General features: G+C 44.7%; 1 protein-coding gene and 1 long non-coding RNA gene across 2 annotated transcripts in view; both read left to right on the forward strand.

Annotated features, from left to right (window-relative positions):
- LOC121653838 (NACHT, LRR and PYD domains-containing protein 4E-like) overlaps nt 1–13,709 on the forward strand; it is a gene marked incomplete at its 3' end in the record, with an annotated part of 28,971 nt that extends 15,262 nt beyond the window's left edge. The window contains exons 10-13 of the mRNA XM_042007521.1: nt 5,761–5,934; nt 11,325–11,486; nt 13,014–13,063; nt 13,195–13,709. Coding sequence (XP_041863455.1) covers nt 5,761–5,934; nt 11,325–11,486; nt 13,014–13,063; nt 13,195–13,709 — 901 coding nt within the window. The remainder of the gene's footprint in view (nt 1–5,760; nt 5,935–11,324; nt 11,487–13,013; nt 13,064–13,194) is intronic.
- Nucleotides 3,254–4,525, forward strand: LOC121655695. The gene is made up of 2 exons (XR_006013272.1): nt 3,254–4,177; nt 4,264–4,525. It is a non-coding gene; the product is annotated as an uncharacterized LOC121655695 (long non-coding RNA).
- Nucleotides 13,710–14,784: the final 1,075 nt, after the last annotated feature.

Here is a 14,784-nt window from a genome sequence, read left to right on the forward strand (position 1 = left end):
CATTAATCGAATGGGATCACACATCCGATCCCTACAGACATCAAGAGGCCCTTCCATGGATAACAGGTTGGAGCTAAGCTAAAGGCTAGAAGTTGGGGGAATAAGCCCTTTGTACCATCAATAATCATGGGGAATGTTAATTCTCTACCTAACATGTGTGAGGAACTGGAGGCTTTGGTGAGGTGGGACAGAGCTTACCGGGAGTGTTGCTTATACCTCGTAACAGAGACGTGGCTGACAGACAGCATCACCAACTCAGCTGTTAGCATATCTGGCTATGCTCTCCTCAGGGTGGACAGAGCTGTGGAAATGTGTGGGCAAACAGATGGTACTTGCCATGCTGATGGCATGCTGGTAAACAACAAGTGGTGCCATTCCAGCCATATCACGGTAAAAAATAAGAGCCACCATGGCAATGTGGAGCTGTTAGTGGTCGGTCTTAGACCTTACTATTTTCCACAAGAAGTCTCCAACGTTTTCACCATTGTTGTTTACATCCCACTAGAAGCAGACCCAGTGACAGCGTGTGATGTCATCCAAGAAATAGTCACCAGAATTCAGTTACTACATTCAGAGGCATTGGTAATATCAGGGGGCTTTAACCATGCTGATGTGAGCTCTCATCTAGGAGGTTTTACAGAAATGGGGCAAAGATCATACAACATAACCTGAAGAGGACTTTGAGGTGGGCCAGAAGGTATTAAAAGTTAAGTCTTGATGGAAAATTGCAGAACAATAACACCCAGGACGTATGGAGGGATATGAGAGCCATTACTGGTTATAAGGAAAAGGGATGTGTAGCACCTGCTAATGTGGATATGGCGGACAAGTTCAACCACTTCTATAATAGCTTTGACTCTGCACCTGCCCACATACACCCACCTGGTGGCTGTTCCACCTCCTCCTGCTCTGCTCCACCATGGCTGCTAAAGGAATGTGCATCAGAATTGGGTTTGCCTTTACACTCCATCTTTAACCAATATCTTCAGATTGGATATGTTCCTGTCCAGGGGAAAACCTTGTACCTTGTCAAGGTGACCAAGGTAGCATGATCTGCAAGGCTAAAGGACTACAGACCAGTGGCCCTCACATCTGTTATAATGAAGGCTTTTGAGAGACTACTGCTCCAACTGCTTAAACCACAGAGTGGGCGCTAGACCCCCTACAATTTGCCTATCAGGAAAGCATAGGGGTAGATGATGCAGCCCTCTATATGAATCTGTCTCTTTCCTTCTTGGACAGAGCAGGAGGTTATGTGAGACTAAGTTTCTTTGACATTACAAGCGCCTTTAATACCATCCAGCCTAAGTTACTCAGGGGAAAACTTGAGACCTACACAGATCTCCTGAAACTTTCTCTACACACTCTTCACTGCTCAGAAGTACTCTGTCAACACTGCTATCGTAGCATGTGTGAAGGGTGGGGATGAGAGCGAGTACAGGGAACTCATTGCTGGATTCACCACACAGGTTTACAATTTAAAGACAACTGAGAACATTTTAAATGGTTCAAAATAAGCATTGGAGCGGGTCTTTAAGACGTCTGGTTTGGCAGGTCAGAAAAGGCACTTCAACGGGCTAAGCCACTTCTGTCTTGGTTTCGGGTTATTGTTTACATTGCTAGTGTGGGGCTCTGTTGTTAGCACCTTCTCTCTACAACCAGTTGAGGCCGTGACGCGGGTCACACCCACTGTGTACTGCTCAGAGCAAAGCAGATAGAGGCGGTTACAGCTGGCTGCACTCAAGCAAAGTGAGCTCAGCTGTGTCAGCTCCAGGTACTTTACCACACATGGTGCGCTGAAGCATCAGTGAAGCATCAGCCATTCTGTCAGCCCAAGACCACAAAGTGTAAAGAAGAAGAAGGAGAAGAAGAAGTCGTCTCTCAGTGGTCCCACTGGCGACTCCAATCATCCGAATTTGTGGGTCAATTTCCATCCAGCCGAGCAGACAACTTCTCCAAATTGGTGTCCCCCTTACGTACAAGCTCCGAAATCGCAACCAGCTTGCCATCCTGAGCCTCCAGTTTACGATTTAGTTCCTGCAACATCAAAGTCTGATTGTTCGTAGCTCGACACACACCGGCACAGAAATCCGGCAGCTTGCCAGTGACCTCCCACAGTGTCCGAATTTTGCGATATGCCAGGAAAGTGCCCGCTCCAAACAGCAGAAACCCAGTTATCATGAATCCGAATGTATAGATGTCTTCAGCGTCCTCGACAGACAAGATCGACAGACACATGACTTTCCACGCTCCCCGGGAATCCATCACATATCCAGCCGAAAATGTTCCACCAGGACAAGCAGGCTCCCCTACACCTGTTTTCCAGTTCGAATAAATTTGGTCGATTGCATTTAGGGACCAACTGATCAAATCCATTGTTATAGATTTTGGTTTCAGAAGAAATGCAGAGAGAGACTCAGAGATGACAGGACAAGTAGCAGGGCAGAGTGGGGAGGAGGGAGAGAGAAGAAAAAAGCGTCTGCCTTTGTTGAGAGCCGGAACAGAATGGCACGAGCTCAAACCTCCTCACTACAAAATCAATCACAATGTGCTTCAAACCCATCCCTGTCAGACATGGTACAGAACAAGAAGTGTCACCCATAGACACTGCAATGCGCAAAACCTGTTCTTTCCAATGTCATGCACGTCTGCTACACCCTCTGTTACCTTTGGTCTCTGGAACTGTCAGACCGCAGTGAACAAAACTGCATTTATCAGTTCATTGATAAATCTCTCAGACATTCAGGTCCTAGCCCTGACTAAAACCTGGATCTGTCCAGAAAACACAGCTACACCAGCTGCTCTTTCTGTCAATGCAGAATTTACCCAAACACCTCGCTCAGCTGGACGAGGAGGTAAAACAGGCATTCTTATTTCTAAAAAGTGGAACTTTACCCCTCTCCATCATATGGCTAACCACTCATCACTTGAGTATCATGCAGTAAAGGTCTCTACACCCATCACTGCATACATTCTGGTCATTTACCGCCCACCAGGTGGAAGTATAGATGAGTTTGTCTCTGAAATGGACACGATTCTCTCTGACATTCCTGATGATGGCACACCACTAATTGTCATGGGAGACATGAACATTCACATTGGCAAACCACAGCGACTGACTTTCTGGCTCTCATCTACTCTTTCAATCTCAAACTGGTACAGACTCCTCCAACACACAAGCTGGCAATACTCTTGACTTGGCACTGACCAAAAACTGCTCCACAGCCAACCTGTCCGTCACCCCGCTGCATCTCTAAGACCACTTCCTGGTTAAATTCTCAGTCTTCCTTCCTCATGTCACTCAAGCAGCTTCTAAAATGGTGTCCTACCACAGAAACTTGAGATCCCTCAGACCTACACAGCTGTCTGGTGAGGTTTACACTACCCTTACTTCCCGCTCATACTTCTCCTTACTGTCTGTTACTGAGGCTACAGAAACACTCTGCTCCTCTCTCACCTCCTCTCTGGACAAACTCTGTCCTCTGGTGTCAAACCAGCCAGACAAAATCTTCCCAGTCCATGACTCATAGAGGTTCTAAGAGAGCACAGAGCCAGACTCAGGGCTGCAGAAAGAAAGTGGCGCAAACCAAAAGAGCACACTGACTTGTACCAGCAAAAACTTGAAACATTGGTCTGATGACAAGACCCTCTGTGGGATCTAGATATTTGAATCCCACACAGAACAGGAAGGTGTCACAAACTCGTCAGGTCGAACCAAGGTGTCTCATGCATCTGCAGTCACCAGGATACAACAGGGAGCCTAGTGACCCACAGGCAAGTAGGCATGTTAGGCTCGAGCCGATGTGCTAGATTTCGTGTCGAGCATGTGACACAGAAGTATTGCAAGCATTGTTTCTGAGCATTGGTTCAGAATGCCAACAGTCACGAGGCCTTGTTACATCACCTGTGCGCATCGAGCAGCATGCAGGATCTTTGAAGAGACTGGGCTTGTCAATCTCTGTGATTTAAAAGAAGTTCCAAATGCTGAGGAGATCATGGATTTTTAAGAGGAGGAGATTCTGCTAGTGATTGTGCAACATTACATTTTGACAGCAAATTTAGGGAAATCATCACATCAGCATTAGCTTATATTGGATCACATTTAACTTTTAGAGATTTTATGAAACAAACATCTCATAGTTTAAGAACGGAGCGGGCGGTGCCTTCAACATCGCAGGTGAGCTTTATTTCCCTTTTTATATAGTGTTTTTTAAATAGCCTTGCAAAAAGCAGATTTTAAAGTTAATCATGAACTTCATCCAGGAACATCAGAGGAAACATCTCGGTCGCCAGCTGCAGAGGAAGTTCACAACCTGTGGGACCTTAGACAGCCAAGCTGGTTTCTAATCCCCATCAGCAGAGAATTTTTAATCATTTTAAACTTGGTTAATTACAATTGTATTCTTGTGTTTCTTTTAGGTGCAACCTCTACATAGCTGGAGAGGTTGTGTGCCAGAAGAGGAGCAGACTTATGCCTAACATTGAGAAAATACTTTTTGAAATAAAAATCTATGACACACAGACATCACAAAGTTGCCAAAGCATTTTTTTTCATAATACATTTCAAGATTCAATGTGTTTCTTGTCATTTACCCAGTAAAGAAACAAGTTTCACTGGACAATGAAATTCTTACTTTGCCGTCCACACTGAATGCCATAAAAGATTATAAGATAAAAAAAATAAACTTTAAAACAATCAAAATAGAAGATAAAGATTAAAGATAAAAAAATAATAATCTAGGTACATAAATGTGCAGTGTGCTACATAAACTGTTTGCCACATTCAACAATGAATCATCAGCTGTGCAAAAAAAAAAAAAAAGACGCATAAGATGCATGTGGAATATCTATTATAAATAACAAGACACATAAAACAGTAAACAAAACTATCCTTGTTGCATAAGCACCCCTTTCCTCATATGTTTCTGCTGTGAGTAGACTACTACTGTCATTACAAATTGGTAGGCTATACTTTAAATTGAACCACAATTCTGTTACCTTGACTAATCTTACCTAATAAGCCCTCTTTATCATTTATATGAATAACAGAAAATGAATATTCACTCATGGTAGAAAATGTATCCTTTGTTGAACAATTATTGATAGATAAGACAGGGATGAAAGACGTGCAGTGTGGAAGCCATGTCCATGCTTTCTCTTTGATGCATCAGACTTCCTCGGCCAGCAGATGGAGCTCTTTGACCCGATCAAATGATTCAGAACAATGAGCCATTTTCATGCATTTAGGTCAAAGTTAGCGCGATGATTCATGAGGCCTCGGTTTCACCATCCCTACTGGCAAGGCACTCACTAATCCCCAGTCCCTACAGCTGCCTAAAGGAGGCACTCAGCCTCCCTTCCTAGCCAGCAAGATGCAGCTCCCCTACTCAGCTGTCTTCACTGCTGGCAGCACTATAAGCTGAGAATAGCACCCACCTCCCACAGTGCCACTACTCCAACTCCAGTTCACTGCAAAAAGCTTCTCCCATCCGTCCGCCGCACCGGCTTCCAGTCTGTCTCCTTTTCTCCTCAACTCCGATTTATCTCCTCTGATTACAGACCCAGTTGCATCTAAAAATAAACAAAAATACAACATTTACATAAGATATATGGCATTTAAATAAATTTAATCAGCCTGGGGGCAGAACAGTAAGAAACCTGATTTTCTCTACAGGTGGTACTTTAGACTGCATCCACCATGAGGGCTGATTATTTTGTCTCATATATTATTTGTGTTTTTCTCTGTAACTTTCTCTCCAGGCTGAGTTCGTGTGGTCTCTCAGAGAGAAGCTGTGGACCTCTGTCCTCAGTCCTCAGCTCCCAGTCCTCTAGTCTGACAGAACTGGACCTGAGTAACAACGACCTGCAAGACTCAGGAGTGAAGAAGCTGTGTGGTGGACTGAAGAGTCCAGACTGCAAATTGAAAAATCTCAGGTCAGGATTCATCAAACTGAGAGTTTAAAATGAATTTTATTAATGACTAACAGAAAACACGTGGAATGTGTTTGTATGATTCTTTCTGATTTAAGCCTCTTACACCACATGAACTTATCAGAACCAGTAACTGGTCCAACATTTTGAACCTCTCAGAACAAATAAAATCCTGGTTCAGATTCTGTAATAAGTTCGGGATGCTTTACAAACAGAACTTTTCAGATGCACTCGTGTAAAGAAGTTCCTGGATGAACCCACTTCAGTTCTAATCCTGTTATTTTTCTATTTAATAATAAGTTATAATAATAAGTTCCATCCATCCATCTATCCATCCATCTTCTGCTGCTTATCCAGTGTCAGGTCGCGGGGGCAGCTGCCTAAGTTTGAGACTGCCCTCTCCCCGGCCATATTTACCAGCTCATCCAGGGAGAGCTCGAACAACCCCCAAACTTGAATCATGGAAGATGGACATAACAGGGGATATTTCAGAAGATGAATGGAAACAAATCTGTGTTAACTCCCAGAAACATTCAGGTAATGTTAGCTTAAAGCTACTTCAATACAACTGGTTGATGCAAACATATCTAACTCCTGTCAAATTAAATAGATTTAACAAAAACATCCCTGATACATGCTTTAAATGCAGAGAGGCTCAGGGGATGTTTATGCATTGTGTCTGGGAGGGTAACAATATTAGAGATTTTTGGGTAGAAGTGATCAATATTATAAAGGTAATTTTATCTTTGAATATCCCCTTAGATGCAAGAATGATTCTGTTACATCTATATCCAAATAATCTTAAATTAAAATACCAGCAGCGCAAATTCATAGATTTCGCAATATTACAAGCCAAAAGAATGATAGCTCTTAACTGGAAAAAGTCTGATCCACCTAATATTGGAGTCCGTATTAATTCAATGGCACAGTGCATGGCCTTGGAAAGAATAACATATTTTCTGAAAAACAAATTAGATGTCTATGAAGAAATTTGGAAACCTTTTACTAATTACATTAAAAAATCTAATATTGGTCATTTCCTACAGGAGGTGTAGAGATTCTTTACTCTTCTTAATAGTCTTTTATAACTGGGATGTGTAATGTACAGCAATGCATACTTGATTTTAAGGTAACTGTAATATTGATATTGTAATTGATATATTCCTTTGTATTTTTATTCTGATGTTCTTTGTATAATTTTTGAGTAATTAAGAGAGCGATATTTTGTTTTGTTCTATTTTGTTCATATGGTGGGGGTGGGGGACAGGGGATGATAATGTCTTATTAATATAATACTGATCACTTGTAGACTGTTCATTATAAGATGTAAAAATTTAATAAACACATTGGTAAAAAAAAAAAAAAGTTATGAACAGAATTGGTGACAAAGGGCAGCCTTGGCAGACTCCAACCCTCAACGGAAAGGATTCTGATTTACTGCAGGCAATGCAGACCAAGCACCGGTCGTACATGGACTGGACAGCTCATACAAGGGGGTCCGGCACTCCATACTCCTGGAGTACCCTCCCACAGGAGTCCCCTGGGGACACAGTCAAACGCCTTCTCGAAGTCCACAAAGCACATGTAGACTGGTTCAGGATGACCCCTCCAAGACCCTGATGGACAATCCTCTCCAGCACCCTTGAAAAGACCTTACCAGGGAGGCTGAGGAGTGTGATCCTCCTGTAGTTGGAACACACCCTCCAGTCCCCCTGTTTGAAGAGGGGGACCACCAACGCAATCTGCCAGTCCAGGGAAACTGTCCCCGATTTCCATGTGATGCTGCAGACAGCCCTAGAACATCAAGAGCCTTAAGGAATTCTGGGCGGACCACATCCACCCCCGGGGCTCTGCCACCGAGGAGCTTTTTAACCACCTCAGCGACCTCAGCCCCAGAAATAGGAGAGCCAACTCCAGGGAATTGAGCAGGTCTTCGAATTTTTCCTTCCACCGCCTCACATCATCCCGAGTCGAGGTCAGCAGCCCCCCCACTGTACACAGTGTTGATGGAGCACTGCTTCCTGCGCTGCCGGATGGTGGATCAGAATCTCCTCAAAGACGTCCGGAAGTCTTTCTCCATGGCCTCGCCAAACTCCTCCCATGCCCGAGGTTTTTCCTTAGTGAACTCCGAAGGTGAATTCCGCTTAGCCTGCCGATACCCATCAGCTGCCTCTGGAGTTCCACAGGCCAAAAAGGCCTGATAGGACTCCTTCAGATTGACGGCATCCCTCACTGCTGGTGTCCAGCAACGAGTTCAGGGGATACCTCCACAACAAGCACTGGCGACCTTGCAGCTACAGCTGCGGCTGGCTGCCTGAACAATAGAGACACAGAACACAACCCACTCAGACTCTATGTCCCCCGCCTCACCAGGGACATGGTTGAAGCTCTGCCAGAGATAGGAGTTGAAACTCTTTCTGACAGGGGACTCTGCCAGATGTTCCCAGCAGATCCGGCATCCTCCCCCACCATCTGGGCCAACTCACCACCAGGTGGTGATCAGTTGACAGCTATGCCCTTCTCTTCACCCAAGGTGGGCCATTCTTCCCAATCACGTCCCTCCAGGTCTCCCTGTCATTGCCCGCATGAGCATTGAAGTCCCCCAGCAGAACAAGAGAGTCCCCAGAAAGAGTGCTTTCCAACACCCCCTCCAAGGACTCCAAAAAGGTGGGTGTCTGAACTGCTGCTTGGTGCATAGGCACAAACAACAGTCAGGACCCGTGAAGGCAAAGGGAGACTACCCTTTCGTCCACCATGGAAAACGCCAACGCACAAGCACTAAGTCAGGGGGCAATGAGCATGCCCACACCTGCTCGGTGCCTCTCACTGGGAGCAACTCCACAATGGAAGAGGGTCCAGCCCCTTTCAAGGATAGTGGTTCCAGAACCCAAACCATGTGAAAGAAGTGAGTCCAACTATATCTAGCCGAAACTGCTCAGGCTCCTTCCCCGCCAGAGAGGTGACATTCCACGTCCCCAGAGCTAGCTTCTGCAGCCAAGGATAAGACCGCCAGGGTCCCCCCTCCGGCAGCCGCCCAGCTCACACTGCACCCGACCCCTATGGCCCCTCCTGCAGGTGGTGAGCCCACGGGAGAGGGGGCCCATGTCCCCCTTTTGGACTGAGCCAGACAGAGCCCCATGAGCAAAGTCCCAGCCAACAAGCACTTGCCTCCTTGCCCCACCTCCAGGCCTGGCTCCAGAGGCGGGTCACAGTGACCCGCATCCGGGCAAGGGAAACCTGGGTCCATGATTTGTCGTCATCATCGGGGTGCTTTTAAGCTTAAGTTGTTTACGTTGATCATGCTCATTTTCATACATTGCCATTGACAAATAAATAATTTCTATTCAAAGTACTTTGATTTAATAGAGCTAAATCATGAACATTTCCTTATTTAATTTACTGTAATGATGTCTCCCTGAGGACCCAGAAATTCAGCCACACACGCAGTGATAGATTCCAAAAATGTAATTTATTGAGACCGGGTAATGGAGGAGATGAGCAGGGTTTGGTCCAGTAGGAAGTGGTGGCGACTTCCTGAGGTAATACAGGGTACAATATCCTGAGAGGACTCCAGAGACAATCAGGAGGATCCACAATCCAAATGAGCAGAGAATTAAGAAACCAAGAGTCATAAACGGGGGTAAGAGGCAGACAACTTAGCTGGGGCAGGCGAATATCCGGGGTCATTCCAAAACAGGTCGAAATCCAGGAGAGCACAAGGCAGGAGCAGTCTGACAGGGAATGAGGCAAAAGAAGTCCAAGGGCCGTAACTGGGTCAAACACAGGAATCTGGAAACAAGAGTAAATGCTGGACATCAACAAGGGAAAACAATGCTGACCGTCTGGCAGTTAAGCAAGGACTGGAGTGAGCTTAAGTAGAGAGGGGAGCAGGTGAAGAGAGTGAGCAATCAGGATTGCCACAGGTGGAGCAGATGAGCATGATGAGGGACTGGAGGCCCAGCAGAGCAGCAACCATGACATTTACATTAACAGTTAACACTTCAATGCGGACTGTAGACGATTTGTACCACAGAGGAATATACTGAAAGACAAATTGTACATGCTAGGCAGGGGCTGGGATTTGCAGGGAATCTTGGGAAAGGGCGACAACGCCAAAGACTGCAATAAGGCATTAATGGGATTTATTAAGAGCACAGGGTTAGTGCATAGATTGTAGGTTTTTTTTTTTTTTTTTTTTTTTTTTTTTAATATGTATCTATACCACATTAGCCTGTAACCTGAAGAACTAGTCACCCTAGGAATGCACACTCCGATACAGTAGGTGGCGGTATGCACTTGACACGTTGGTTGCGACCCGCCATTAAGTAGAAGAAGAAGAAGAACACTTCAATGCACAATATCCACTACAGTAGACACAAATTCAAAAGCTTTTCCAATTTTTTAGTGTAAGCATGGGTGAGGATGGTAAATGTGTACTAGGCAGGATCCCAGGTCTAACAAACCAGGCAGGATCCCTGATCTACCACACCAGACAGGATCCCAGGTGTAGGCTGTGCAAAGAGGCTCCTGAAAAAATCCAGCAGCTTTCAGCAGGGTGCAAGATATGGGCAGGCAAACCAAGTAGCTGGCATAGTGTACAGAAACATCTGCAGAATATGGACTGGAGATCCCTAGGTCACAATGGGAAACTCCTCCCAGGGTGGTGGAGAATGACGGGACTAAGATCATGTGGGAATTATAGCTTCAGACCAACTAAATGGTGGTGGCCAACCAACCGGACATTGTAATGATGGATAAGAAGCAAAGGAAAGCTGAAGTGGTGGATGTAGCTATCCTCAGTGATGGAAATATCAAGAGAAAGGAACGTAAGGAACTAGAGAAATACCGAGGACTTGAGAAAGAGCTGGAGGAAACCTGGAAGGTGAAGGCAACAGTAGTACCATTGGTTATCGGAGCACTGAGGGCTGTGCTCCCCACACTGGAGCAGTGACTCCAACAGATACCTGGAGAAACATCCGACATCTCCATCCAGAAGAGATTGAGGAACAGCTAAGATACTGAGCAGGACCGTCAAGCTCACAGGTCAACTTTGTTCTCATCAACAATAAAAACATCGTTTTAAGTTTATATTTTGTTTTAATCAGAATAAGTAGAGTCAGCAGAATAGCCTCTCTCTAACTCCAACAGGCTGAATGAAGCAGGGTTGATGCCTTTAAATAGATACAAACTCCCTTGAAAACATGATTGGTGGATCTCTGTAGAAATTTGACATTTGTCACAAACTGAGTCATGAAGTCATAAACAGGGAACAAATAAGGACACAAAGCCAATAATGTGAGACAGGTCCAGTTTCTCTGAACATCGGATGACGTTCCGCTTTAGTTTCACAGCAGTTCTCTCAGAGTTTCTGTCATACGTGTTGTTTTCTGCAGCCTGTCAGGATGTCTGATCACAGAGGAAGGCTGTGCTTCTCTGGCCTCAGCTCTGACCTCCAACCCCTCCCATCTGAGAGAGCTGGACCTGAGATACAACCATCCAGGAGACTCAGGAGTGAAGCTGCTGATGGCTGCACTGAAGGATCCACACAGACTCAGGTATGGAGAGGCTGCTGCAGCCACACAATGTCTGATAGAGGAGGAAGATCTGCAGACATTTTCTCTGTCCTTCACTCAGTCAATGTCACACATGAGTGTCGTTGCAGTTTTTATCAGTTTCCTTCAATTAGCTGCACACAGCTGATCACAATGATGGAGACAGTCAGTGGAGCCCCTCCCCCTGATCTGATCTGAAAAGAGGAGTTAGACAGGAAAACACAAGTTCTTTACTTCTTCATGCTCCTGAAGTCTGGCTTAGTGTTTGATGATCTGGACTCATAATGAGGACATGAATGAAAATGACTGAGAGAGTCACTGGATTTCTGTCCAGACTTTGTCACTTTACACTCAATATTCACTCAGCAGTCACATGACTTAAATGTAGGTTGTTTTACCAGAAAATGCAGCGTCATGCTGCAGAGCCCTACTGTCCCGTAGGAATGGACTGATAACCACTGATAATGCTGCTTCAGTCATGTGATAACGGCTGGATCAGGTGCTGGAGGAGGTGATGGAGATGGCAGTGTGTGTGTGTGTTGTGATGAAGATGATGATGTTACATCAGGTTTCCTGGTTAACGTGAAAGGACTCAGTATGTTCACAGCTGATGTTGAGGAAAGATGAGACAGACTTTCCTGAATCCTGTCACATCCTGTATTTCAGCAGCTGCAGCTCCATGTCTGACCACCAGAGGCAGTCTAACCTCTCCTCTTCACTCAGGACTTTAGAGCTTTGATGATCCCATGCTGCTGATTCAGTAATTACTAATTCAATCATCCATCAGATGATCAATCAGCTTCAATAACAGTGTAGATGTTGGAGTCAGTAGAAGCTGGTGATGTGGCTGCACTTCAAACTGGAAATGAATCAGCAGACTGGATCAGATGTGGAAGAAGTGTGGTGAGTTGATGCTGCTGATCCCTCTGATTTGTTCCTGCTTTAGAAAGAAATGTGTTTGTGTCCACACAGCAGCAGGATCTGCAGGAATAATGTGAGGGAACAAATCCTCAGTGTGATGATGAAGCAGCTGTTAGTGGTCTGTAGGAAACAAGCCGTCACAGCTCCAAACACACACATCATGGCCTCAAACAGAGTCTCTGACAGTCATTTAGCTTCATGTGCAGGAAAAGAAGTCACTTTAACATTTCCCAGCTGAGTCACAACAAAGAATCTGAGCCAATCTGCTCTGCAGAGGAGATTATTGTCAGAAGCTGATCAATAAGACTTCAGGACAGAGAGAAGATGCAGCTCTTGGTTAGATCAGGAGTTTCTGCAGAGTTCTTCATCTGTGAAGAGATGAAAAGGAGAAGATGGTTGAAAGAAGAAACTGGGACTTCCACAAAACAGTTTTCTTGGTGTGGGTGTGGACCAATCAGCTTCCTGATTCTGCTCCTTCTAGTCTGGAGATGCTCCAATCAGGTGGACGTGTCCAGATGTTGGACTGTTCCTTTCTTAGTGTAGAACAAAGTGTGTATGAGAGCCATGTAATGTCCATGTTAGCATGCTCTGACCCCCTCCTCCTTTCAGGGTGGAGCCTGCTGGAGAACCATGGTTGAGACCAGGAGGTGTGAGGAAGTGTAAGTGTGTTTTTCATTGGATTCATCACATTCAACCATCTTCACACTGTCCCATCACTCATTCATCAGTCAGCATCAAAGTGTCAATAGATCAATAACTGCAGCTGGATTGTGTTTGTTCTCTCCATCAGATTCCTGTCCACTCACCATCAACATGGACACAGTGAGCAGAAACCTCAAACTGTCTGACAACAACAGGAAGGTGACATATGTAGAGGAGCTTCAGTCATATCCTGATCATCCAGACAGATTTGACTGGCCTCAGCTTCTGTGTGAAAATGTTCTGACTGGTCGCTGCTACTGGGAGGTCGAGTGGAGAGGAGAGGTTTATATATCAGTGAGTTACAGAGAAATCAGAAGGAGCGGAAACAGCGGAGAACGTAGGTTTGGATTAAATGATCAGTCCTGGAGTCTGAGTTGCTCTAATGATAAAGGTTACTCTGTCTGGCACAATTACAGAAAAACACCCATCTCCTCCTCCTCCTCCTCCTCCTCTGTCTCTAACAGAGTAGCAGTGTATGTGGACTGTCCTGCTGGCTCTCTGTCCTTCTACAGAGTCTCCTCTGACTCACTGATCCACCTCCACACCTTCATCACCACATTCACTCATCCTCTCTATGCTGGATTTGGGTTCTGGTCCTGGTCTGGTTCCTGGGTGTGTGTGTGTTGAGTGTAAAGAGTGTGATGGTAGCAGAGAAACTCTGACTGGTGAACAGATAGTTCAGTCTGTACATGTCTGTCTCTTTCACTCAGAAACATCTTTTCAGATTCATGGATTCAATCAGTTTGTGTGTGAAACTCTTCTAAATGATTCCTTGGAAACTTCTTCCTCTTCCAGTCCTTTAAAGATGGAAGCTGTGCTTCTTCCAGGATCCACATGTTGTTACCAGTCAAAGCTTCACACTGAATATCAGGATGTTGTGTTGACTTCATGTCAGCTGCAGTTAGTTCCACTTCATGATGCTGGAAATGAAAATCCTCCCAGTGTTTCACTCTTAGTTTGTTTGCTTCATTCTGTCTTTATTTGGACTTTCTGACATTTTCACATGTTGAATTAAAGATTCATTTTCACATCACAAATTTCATGTTTTGCTTCATTTTTCCCCACAGATGTTGATTTTTTTCCTCCACATTTTTGATTTTCTACTGCAGATGAAGAGTTTAAAGAATTTAATAAAACATTTAATTTTATTTTAGAAGTTTTAATGTTTTTCCATCGTGTTTAATTTTTTGTTTCATTTAATAAATAATTAAATTTCAGGATGAATATTATTGTGTGATGTACAGCGGCTAATTTCCAATTAATAGGAGATGAATAAAACTGGCCTCCAGTCAGATGTGGTCCCTACAGACCTTTTGGACTGGGGCTGGACTCCTGTCTGAGACTCAGGGTTGGACTCTCAGGTTCAGTCCAAGTCTCTACAGCAGAAAGTGGACAGAAAAAAATGTTTTCCAGAGTCCAGATCTAGAATCTGCTGCAGCAACATCCTCAGGAGAAGCTGGATAGAGTCATGGTGTGTTCCATCAGCTTCCTTTTAAAGAGACTTTTTATGCTTTGGGAACCGAGTATCCAGATTATTTTAGTTTTCCAGAACAATCCGTGTCCATTCCTGCTGTTTTGGAGTCATGGAGCAGTTTGCAGCAGCAATGAACCAACCATGTAAAACAGGTGTGCTAATCAATGACAGAGCAGCAAGTTAAAAAGCATCTTCACTTTGAAG

Source organism: Melanotaenia boesemani, chromosome 2 (genome assembly GCF_017639745.1).
Source record: "Melanotaenia boesemani isolate fMelBoe1 chromosome 2, fMelBoe1.pri, whole genome shotgun sequence".
NCBI classification, from domain to species: domain Eukaryota; kingdom Metazoa; phylum Chordata; class Actinopteri; order Atheriniformes; family Melanotaeniidae; genus Melanotaenia; species Melanotaenia boesemani.